This window comes from Necator americanus, chromosome IV, assembly GCF_031761385.1.
Source record: "Necator americanus strain Aroian chromosome IV, whole genome shotgun sequence".
NCBI classification, from domain to species: Eukaryota; Metazoa; Nematoda; class Chromadorea; order Rhabditida; family Ancylostomatidae; genus Necator; species Necator americanus.
The window spans coordinates 15,863,915-15,875,345 of NC_087374.1; the positions used below are offsets into that span (position 1 = coordinate 15,863,915).

At 41.1% G+C, this 11,431-nt stretch overlaps 1 protein-coding gene across 1 annotated transcript; it reads right to left on the reverse strand.

Annotated features, from left to right (window-relative positions):
* Positions 1–4,355: 4,355 nt before the first annotated feature.
* Positions 4,356–11,285, reverse strand: RB195_001437 (uncharacterized protein; the record flags this gene model as incomplete). The annotated part of the gene is made up of 23 exons (XM_064198207.1): positions 4,356–4,441; positions 4,518–4,659; positions 5,310–5,420; positions 5,475–5,633; positions 6,055–6,129; positions 6,354–6,539; positions 7,204–7,332; positions 7,385–7,498; positions 7,618–7,685; positions 7,883–8,081; positions 8,494–8,605; positions 8,654–8,751; positions 8,814–8,920; positions 8,978–9,130; positions 9,202–9,404; positions 9,501–9,659; positions 9,739–9,839; positions 10,044–10,107; positions 10,168–10,280; positions 10,367–10,444; positions 10,508–10,672; positions 11,057–11,113; positions 11,178–11,285. The coding sequence occupies 23 exons, from the start codon at positions 11,283–11,285 to the stop codon at positions 4,356–4,358; spliced, it is 2,787 nt and encodes a 928-aa protein (XP_064054088.1).
* Between the last annotated feature and the right edge of the window lie 146 nt (positions 11,286–11,431).

The following is an 11,431-nucleotide window of genomic DNA, read 5'->3' on the forward strand; positions in this document are numbered from 1 at the left end:
GAAACATCATGGTTATGACAAAATACTCAGAAAATTAACTTGTTGTGATTAGGGGAAAATGAGCGGAGCCACGCTGGTTTCTGTAGTTCGCAACCCGAACTTTACGTTTTCCCTCGAGTTTCCGTACTATGTCAATTTCATGATACGCTGCCTTTAACGCTGCACTCCGAATGAAGCCAGTGAAAGTCCCACCTCAATCACTTCCACCGCAACTGCACCATATTTCATGTTGTTTTGATCCCTCATGCTCTCCAGACGCACAATGTCCACACACGATGAAGTGATCAAACAGGAACAACTATTCTCTGTCTGAGAGTCAATAGAATACCTCACGGTATACGATGGATGTATTAAAATACCACGGGTGCGCGACAAGAGGTACCCGTGAAAACCGGCTGACCGCTCCTGTCCTCCCTTCAGCACCGCGCACCTGCGCGTAATTACGACTGCCGCACCATCACCTAGACATCCTCCACGACCGCCTGAGATCACCTATACCCCGCCTACTTATTGCTCTCTAATCAACACCGCGCGCGATGTTCGCGCCGCGACGAAGCGGTGGATACTGCGAATTTTGAGGGGAGGAAAGCGAAAAATGAATGACGCAGCAAATTCTGGTGTGTAAAAAATTCTGATGTTCTGGTGTTCGGATATAGTAAACTAGGCGCATATTACTGGGAATAAAAGAGAAGAAGTAGATCCTTCTATCCAATGTAACTTTAATAAGTAAAAATTATCTCAAAAAATGCTCCAGGGAAAAGAATAACATGCATATATTTTCACATATCTCATAATTTAACACATTTCATGCCCTAAGTATTCTATATAAACTAGCAGTGCATAAGTATGTTTGTCACGATACCATTCAACGAATTCGTGTTCAACTTTCAACTGCAGCAGCTATAATAGCAGCGACTTTATGAGCTTACCAGTCTGAGGGTCCGGCTAAAGCCGGACTTCAGACTTTCTGTGGTGCTTGATTCGCTCGTTTTCACTGATCAACGAAAGTTAATATTAGTGTTATTAGTTCTATGAAATTGGACTTGTGTATCTCCAGCAATCCTTCTTCCTTTTTTATATTATAACTAATATTATTATATTATATTTTTATTTTTATTCTATTTTTATTTTTATTATAACTATGACTTCATAGTCTTCTTTCTAAACGCGTCAGTTCTACATTTACAGGGCATTCGAGCTTCAGCTTCAAACACTCCTTATCAATATATTATAGACAGTATTTAAAAGTATCTTGCGAAATATGGGTTTTTCTCCTGTTTTCTACAAACGGTTATCAAAGAACCAGTCTGAATGTCCGACTAAAGCCGGACTTCAGACTTTCGGTGATTTTAGCTTCGCTCCCCTTCACTGATCAATGGAAGTTAATAGTAGTGGTGTTTTCTGTAAAATTAGATGTGTTTTTTAAACAACGCTTTCCTTCTCTTCTTTATATTATAAATTAAGGCGAAAGATTACGGAATTTTCCTTCTAAATGCGTCAATTCTACATTTGGAGAATATTCGACCATCAGCTACAAACACTCTTTCGATGCCAGAATAATATAGATACAATTTGAAAGCATTACTCGAAGTATGGGTGTTCCTCCTGATTTCTCCCAAAAGTTATCACAGAATGATGTTTTAACATAAAATGAAAGACATCATCCTACTGATAAAGATAACGTTCCACGTCAGATCATATAAACATCTTGCTACTATTTAAGCATCTCTTTGCGTGCGTGTTTCCACTTTCTGAGAACGGCATACTACACATTTGAGGCGAACAAAGAAGGAAATAGGCACGCGGAGGAGTCATAAAGGTGAAAAGCAACGCGCCCTGAGGCCACGGCTAAGAAACATCCCATTTACCTTTTGCGTCATGCACACTAAGTTATTGCGCACCAATGACCGGGTCCACCGACGCCGGTGGACCCGTCGCACCCCATATTATAGTAATCTGGCGCCGATAGACCCATCGCACCCCCTTCTACAGGTATCTGGCGCCGGTGGACCCGTCGCACCCCTTCTACAGGTATCTGGCGCCGGTGGACCCGTCGCACCCCATATTATGGCTATCTCGTGCCGGTGGAACCGTCGCACCCCTTCTACACTTATCTGGCGCCGGTGGACCCGTCGCACCCCATATTATGGCTATCTCGTGCCGGTGGACCCGTCGCACCCCCTTCCATAAGTATCTGCCGCCGGTGGACCCGTCGCACCCCTTCTACACTTATCTGGCGCCGGTGGACCCGTCGCACCCCATATTATGGCTATCTCGTGCCGGTGGACCCGTCGCACCCCCTTCCATAGGTATCTGCCGCCGGTGGATCCGTCGCGCCACTTCTATGGGTATCTTGCGCAGATGCACCAATCCGACACCGCAGGACCCGTCGCAACCCATTTTATAGCTATATGACCATAGCGCACCAATCCGACGCCGGGTGGACCCGTCGCACCCCCTTTTTCGAATTTCGTGACACACAGACAAACACACAGACAAACACACACATACACACACAGACAAACAAACGCCGACCGCCACTCACGCAACACACCACACCACACCACACACACACACACACAGCACACATCACGCACACACACACACACACACACACACACACACACACACACACACACACACACACACACACACACACACACACACACACACACACACACACACACACACACACACACACACACACACACGGACTAAACTCGTTATTATATATCATGATCATGATTACTTTGTATACATTCTCTAAACTCCTTTCTACATTTTACATTTTTTGAAATTTTGCGTAGATATAATCTTTATATAGATCGCACGTCAAATATTTCAATATTTTCTTGTACGTTTTATACAGTTTTATATAATAAAACTTTGTATTGTTCTTCAAACTTCTTCCAACAGCGTTTTATCACTTCATTTCTATCTGTTTTCTGCATTAAATCAATATGAAAGGTTAGGTATATTAGTGGCGAACAGAGACCTTTGTATCTTCGAGATATACCTTTAGGTGCAATGTATGTCTGCGAGGTATTCGCGCCTCGTTAGTCGTTGGATGCCAGTTTTACCCAGCTAGATAAGCAAAAAGAAATTCCTAGAAAGCGAAAAAAAGTTTCAAAAAATATAGCATTACACTGATCTGCGGGATATTCTTTGAAACATCTCTTGCATTCCCAGAGATGGTTGATTGTTTTCCACTAACAAGTCGACAGAGGATATTTTCATTTTTACTCGCATTTCTAAATGGCATATCACTTATACAAATTTCATTCTTTCCTTTTTATGTTAACTTACAAGCATATTTTACGTAGAGTTTCAAACAACTTCTAATGCCAGGCGCTGTTCTTTTCGTTCGATTCTAAAAGCGCATTATAAAAGCTGCAGGCGCGGCGAAAAAGACTTGTCGTAAGAGCAGCAGACGCGGCAAAATGGGTGGGGGGAGGGGGGTGAAGTGGGCGGGGCGTTAAGAGGATGTAGCACATGGCATGCAGTAGCAATCAGGCTACTGCAGCGATTATGACGGTGTCAGGAGACGTGCGGTGCTATCAGCGACGCTCATTAGCCTCCTGGATACGCGGCGGCATATCATACGGGTACCTCTTGACCGTTTCCCAAATACCACTGGGATGAATAAAATGCTTTTGAACTGCATCGAATTTCTTAGATGAGCAAAAATAGCCTGCGAATAGAGAGTAACTTGATAGCTCCAATTTAATTTGTCCACTTCGTGCAGCTACGTGCCCGCCTACATGATGTTGCCTCGCTGTCTGTGTTTCCGACTTTTCCGACGCCTTTTTCTGTATCCCTAGGAAACCAAAAACCACTGCAGGAGTTTAAACAGAAGGTTAGAGCAACAAAGAAATGCACGATAAGGAGTTCTTTTTTGAGTATATCTAAGACAGGACCGAAAAAATATCTAAGGAACAGACATATTCTTCAGAAAGACTTTCACGTTTGCTAAACAATTTAGACTAGAGCTGACTGCTCAACAACAGGTGTTAGTTTATCCATTGCATCCTGTATCAACATAGAGTACATAAATTTCCTGTACTGTTTATCAAAACCACAGCACTATTCTCACAGCAAAAGTGCTTCGCCTGATATGAATACTGCACAGGAGATGACAGGGATGAGATGAAAAGTACAATAAAGTTCAGTACAAAACTACCCAATCGTCAATAAATTATTAAGGACATTGTTTCTTTGATCTGTGCTACTCAGTGAAATGACACTGTAATCAGCACTTCAGTAGTACAGAAGATTAACATTTACGATAATTGTATCACTCCTTCATAAATACAAGACCTCAAAGAAAATGAGAAATGAGATTCTATACAGGCTATCTACTTCTTTGCAGCCACCGGTACATCATAATCTGGGTTCTTTTTTAATATCACTAAGCCTTCCAAATATGGTGTCATAGAAATATCTGCAAAAAAGGTTTAAAAGTTTCCGAACGCAAACCCTGATAGGTACAAAAGACGATTTTGGAGAAAGAAACATACATTCTTCATTTGCTAGCTCGGCTCTTTCACCATAAGCTAATAGAACTGGAGTTGTGTGGGTTTGGAAGCCAGTGATTGTCTTTGGTTTACCTGCTTGGGCCACCACATCTACCGCCTGACCAACCCGTACTGTGACACCAACCTAAAATTAAACGAAATTTTAGGGAGTCCTTCGAGCTCAAATGTTTGAATGCATGCTTAAGAGGTCAACAGGGGCTATTCATGTTCACCCTTAAAGGCATCACTCCACGAATCTGGGGTGGTACGGATTTAAGGTGGAGTATTCGTATACGGGATCGTAGATTAAGGAGATGGGGGTGATTCCGTCCATGTCTTCTAATTGCTGTGAAAAACGGCCCGGAAGAAGCGGCGCGTGCACAAGGCTGGCGCGCTCCAATCGAACTCCTTGTAGAAAATAGGGTGCCGAAACGCCCGAAGTCGTATCTTCCAGGCCATTTTTTATGGCAATTAGGAAGAAATGGACGGAGTCATCCTTCTCTTCATAGTCTACGATCCCGCATATGAATACTCCACCCTAAATCAGTACCACCTCAGATTCGTGGGCTGATGCCTTTAAAGAACTCGAAGTTTCCAGATTCACGTATTCAAGAAAGCGAGAATACTCGAAGAAGCAAGGACATCGACTCTTCGAATAGTCCCAATATTTTTCGTAACTATGAGCAGCCATTTTCCAGCTATGTAATAGTGCTTTAGCAGCTCACTCTCATTTTATCCATAGCCAATATCATGACAAAAGATGGAATTAATAGTCATGTAAAAATCCAAAATGACCTGTTTGAGCTGCCCTGGTTTCTTATCGTCTTCACACAATGTGACTAACATTCGTGGTTGCATTGCCAACACAAGCGCATATAACAAATAGTGCTGTCGATTATTCAATACCTAAAATACTTGTGTTCACATTTCTGAAGAAATCGCGGAAATCGGCACATATACCGAGTTGTTGGCGTCCAGAAACGCAAAACAAATTGTAAGCAGAGCTGCTATGGCACTTGGACACAAAAGCTGCCTATCGGAATGCCATGGATTCAAGGTCATAGTGCCTTTACCAAGGTGAGTGAGGCCTTGCGAAAGCCGCACTAACATCAAGGAAACCTAAAAAGAGGTTTAGAAGTGTAAGACCATTCGTCTACGGAGGACATAAAATCTTAAAGGCATCACCCCACGAATCTGAGGTGGTACAGATTTCAGATGGAATATTCGTATACGACATAGTAGATTATGGAGAGGGGTGATTCCGTTCATTTCGTCCTAATTGCCGTAAAAAAAAAACAGCACGGAATATGCGGCGCGTGCATAAAGCTGGCGCGCTCCAATAGAACTCCAAGTAGAAAATAGCACGCCGGAACGCCCGAAGCCGTATCTTCCGGGCCGTTTTTTACGGCAATTAGGAAGAAATGGACGGGATCACCCTTCTCTCCATAATCTACGATCCCGTATACGAATACTCCACCTGAAATCGGTACCACCTCAGATTCGTGGGGTGATGCCTTTAAGAATTGATCATAGTGATCACCTGATCCTTATGATGATAACTGGCTAACGATCTTAGCATTGCCACTAAGCGAGCATTGTTTGTTCCGGCACCAACCTAAACAAGAAAAATTGAGCAAGAAAAAAGTTGTCCCGATATTTAAAAAAATGTGTCTTTGCTAACTTTCCTCACTGACTTCTCTTCTCTTGCATGAAAGACAGATTTTATAAAGAGAACTCTTTATACTTTCCAAAGAGGAATTTTCTCTCTTATTATAAAACACACAAAATCCACTGTACGATGTTATAAAACAAAAAAATATACAAAAAGAAGTTTCTTACAAGTCCCATGGCAAATATGGCGTTATGAGCTGTGTCGGCGTCTGCATCATGAGAAAATTTGCTTAATGTTTCCAAAATGTTTAGCTGAGGATTAGATACGGAGATCAAAGCCAATGCTAGTGGGACCGCTCGTCGGATAACTGGCTCGCCATATCGAATGAGGTGTCCGAACATCCTCAACGCCATCTAGAAACGAAAAAAAAAGTAACGAGTAGTGTAAGTAATACCACTCAAAACAGGTGTTTGTTTCAAATGACCGAACTTGGCCAATCAACCACACATTTCACCAAAACCTCCATAAATAGAGTGGAGAATTCAGGAATGAGAATTATATGCAGATGGATCAAACACTCAAGAGCCACTAGTAGTAAAGATATTAATAAGCACAGTGAAAAGAAAAGGAGATGATAGTTTTTAGACCAAATATATGAAGGATAAAGGATAAAGTGCACAGCGTTTATGAATCCCAGTGGAGATGCGCTCACGTGTTCGACTTCAATTTAGAACAGCTTGAATTTTATGAACGCATGTAAAACTTTATAATCATTTGCGGAAGACAGCCGATGTATCAAGTCAGTGATTTTATCCTCCCTGACAAGTGGTATCAATGGTAATACCAGGGTATCGACCCCGGAGGATAATAGGTTTGGTTGTTACTAGAGCGGTTTCGAACCGTCGATCGATTATGCAGTTACAGATGACCCTCTTACCGGATTCGCTACACCCGCCCTTGATCAATTACACAAAAAAAGCAAATTTTAGAAGACGTAAATTGAAAGTGTAGAATAGTCATAAAATGGAAGACATGAAATTAAACTCTGCAGCAAGGTAGGGTTCTAAGACATTTCACCTGTGACCCTACATCTTCTCCCATAGCAATTAGACCTATTCCAATAACAGCAACGGCTTGCTGAGACGATAGGTCAGGTTTTGCATCTTTGTCCTTCTCTTTGACATCTTTCTTCGACTTTTCATCCTTCTAAAAACCCATAAATATAACATCAAATTAAAAATAGAAGGAAAATTCTCACCTTTTTCTTCTTATCTTCCGTCTCGTAATGCTCTGAGCACATGTGGAGCAATTTCTGAATCTTAAGCACGTTCCCAGTTCCAGCGTATGCGCATACATCTACTAGAGTAGACACCTAGATTTAACTATCAGTTTTCAGTCTAGAAAATATTGAGGCCATTTCATCAAAAGAATGAAAATGCACTATATGCAATGCATATCATCTTAGTTCCTTTATGTAAACCATATACTAACCATAGAACCGAAAGGTTCTGGTAATGACCGCAACGACTCCACAAACACTTCGCTCTTCTCTTGAGTACCTACAAAAAAAGAGTTATTATTACCAAACAACTGAGACAGTGATGGAATGGTGTTATTCAAAAACCTACTACTTAAAACGCTTAGGCCACATAATTTGAAGATGGTAATACGGGATTCGAAAGCAGAAATAATACGTTACACTCCACCAATTTTCAAAAATCATGAGAAGTCATGTTATTTTTGGATGCAAACTCACCAAGGAAAATTAAAGCAATTCCCAAAGCTAAGAATCGCATGTTGGGATCACTAAGTTCCGTCTCATTGCGTTCCATGAGAGTTTGCAACATTTCCATCGCTACCGTATGATCAGCAGTCCCAACCATGATGAGACCAAGTGCGAGGCCTGTTAGTCCCTTCACTTCGCTTGTCGCTGAAGGTTTCGTGTCTGTGAGTACCTAATAATAAAAGTGTATAACTTCAGTTAGGCGAACATATGAGTGATTGTGAAGTTGTTCATGAAATTGCCATTTCTTTGATGTCATTAATTCGGAATTTTCCACATTAACAAGGATACATTTGTACTTTACACATATGCAGTCCGTTTATTCGAAATCGTTAGCTTCGCAAGCATGCACCACTGCACCAAGCAATGAGGGTGCAGTCCTCTCCATGCACGATCTCACTATACCGCATATATGTCGTTTGTAGCCGAAGGCATTAAACATTCACATAGTAGAAAGGAAGTGTGCATGGAGTGGAGACAATTGTGCATACTTGATTCTTCTCAAGTTTTTTTTGTTACATCACCGATTAAACTTTGAAAGTCAGTATCAAGAACGCATATTCAAGATAATGAGAAAGACCTACTTTCTTCAACTCGAAGATCACACCACCTTCTTCATTCTTAACTACAGTTTCCCTCTTTGAATTGGCGTAGGCTAGACCCAAGCCAAGAACGGATCCCACACGAATAACAGCCCTAGAGGAACACTTTGAGAAAGATAGGCGTTCATTACACGAAATTTACCGTTCTGAATGAATATGGTCAATAAGCAGCGCAGATGCTGGATCACAAGCATCTTGGATGCCAGAGGAAATAATACCAATAGCCAGCAAAGTTCCGGCCTAAAATTGCAACTTTCACAGTTCCTTTTGTAACTCTTAAGAGAAAAAAAAAACCAACTCGCCTTAATGAAATCGTCGTTTACATACAGAAACTTGTCGCACTGACCCAGTCCTGAGTCGATATCCCATCTCCAAACAAGACCTTGCGAAGCAGCAGCAGAAAGCATACCTGAACCAACAGCAAAGAATTTATTTCAATCGAGAAGAAAAACTGCACCTCATATACCATATTCTTTGTTTTTGTAAAACCACTTGCTCGCATCTTCGCTTTCAGCCATCATTTTATCAACTCCGAAACCACAGTTCACAAATCCGTTGACAAAAGCTGCAGCTAGATTCATGCGAGCGGAATCAGGGGCTGCTGTATTTCCAAAAGGTCCTAGAAAACAAAAAAAAATCTATTGCATATTTCAAAAATACTAAAGACTAATGAAAACAACGAAAACTCACTGCTGTGCTCCAAATGACTTTTGTAAATCCCCTCAGGCGTCTTGGGCTCCATAATGTCCAGCTCTCGTGCGAGAGAATGGAAGTACTCGTATAGATGGGCGTTCGAGTTCAATTCACCAAGCTGTTCTCCATTCGGCATATTCTCGAAATCGAGGAAAATCTGATGTCTGCCGAGCAAAATCGCCATTTGCTTTTGTAATAGCCTGTAAATGCAAAGGGAAATCTCATAGCATCTCAATGAGGTTTCGTCGTAAATCAACTTGCATAACTTAATACACTGGATTCAAAATAACACTCACAGATCATTCGTCTTAGAGAAAATGTTCTTGATTTCAGCTGGGTCATTGAGCATAATAGCACATCGTACAGCTTCAAGATAACGTTTATATTTCAAATAAATATCTTTTGCAGTTCGGATCAATATTATATTGTCGGGATCCGGTGTTAGCGGAGCGCAGCTGGAAAACAAATGTACAGTATCAATATATTGAAATTGCTGTGAAGTAACTAGAGGATAGCAAGACTCAAGTGAAGTACCTGAGCAGGTAAAGACACACGCGTTGATGATCCACATCCTCGACGTACTCCATAAGAAGATCCAGTCGCTCAATTTCGATCAACAAATCACAAGCTTCTACCTGAACAAATTAGAAATGGTCCAGAGCCTAAACAACATACGAATTGTCTATTTGCGCAAATGCTGAGGCACAACATTACAAGATGGGGTCACTGCAGGTACAAAATGTCCAAAAAGTAAGTTGTGTTGTTGTCACAGGTGTAATATATAAACGGCCCATATATTGTGGTATGTCCCCACTCCCCCTTCAAAAAAGAGAACTCACCTCGGCATTGTGCTTCATGTTATGCGTCACTATATCACGAGCGAGCACAAGAAGCTCATTTCGCCTGGAATATAGAAGTCTTAGACCTCTTCAGATAATGGTAAAGAAAAATAAGTGTACCTACCTAGCTTTACTTTTTTCTGATCCATCCGAGGCTTGTTTCCACTCCTCAGACATTTCCATAGCTAGATGACGTACGTATTCATGCCCCCAGTCTCCAATTGGCTCATGCATTCCCTTAAAAACATTGATGTGTTTGAAAGTATAGAAGAACGAAAAAGAAGAGGAATAGAACATCAATGAATGAGCCAAACCTAACTCACTTTCATTCTGAAGTTGATGCAGTCACTCTTTTCGTCGGAACACATGGCCAGTACAGATATAACATCGGCGCACAAGTTCTGAAAATGGAGTTAAGTAGATTCCACAAACTTTTTTCACCACAAAATTAGCGAACTGCTTGCTTTTGTGGGTCCAGGCTGCATTTTCTCAAACACTCCTTTCATCTTAGCATAGTGCGGACGCATGAATTTTAGAGGTTTCGGTACAGATGTCATAGATGTGGTAGAGGCTCGGATAAGAGTTCGCATAGTCTCCAACGATGGATGATACAAACTAACGTCATTTTCCTAAAAAAAAAAACAAGATTTTCGTTTTGTGGCTTCCATAAAATTGCATTGATGAGATTTAGAAAAAAAATTAAGAGAGTATGGAATGACGCTCCAAGGAAATGAAAGACTGCAGTAAAATGGAAATAAAACATCCAATGCTTAAGATCATCATCGAGATTGCAGATGTCAAGATAATAAGAGGAATTTTGGCCACATGTTGCTAAGGAGAGACATAAGAAAATAAATAAAATAAGATAGAGACAAAAAAATCATAGTACACAAAAAGAGGGGGGGGGGGGCGCCAACCGAAAACGAACGTAAATTTAAAAAGGGCGTAAACTAGATACTGAGGAAATAGCCAACCAAAATAGAAACACAACGTCGGAAAGAAAAGAAACTTACACATAGTCGTTGTACCAACATATTAAGATCTTCTTCTAACTTCTTATCTTCTTCGGTCTGAAAATACTTAATTTAAAACGAGATACGTAAAAGGTAACAAACAAAGATGGCACAAACCTACCATCTCGTCTTTTTTATCGTCTTTAGTAGATTTCTTCTTTTCATCTTTGCCTGGCTTTTCTTCTTTCGTTTTCTCTTTTTCCTGTGCTGCTGCCGTTGGGGCGACCATCTCTCGTCAATGAAGCCTTAACAAATGAATTTATTCCTGTAGCGTTTAATAAAACAAACAACGTCGAGAACAATGCGTGTAGAAGCTAACAAGGAAATATTCACCCATTTCAAATAGAGAAAGACAATATTGCGCGACGAAGGATT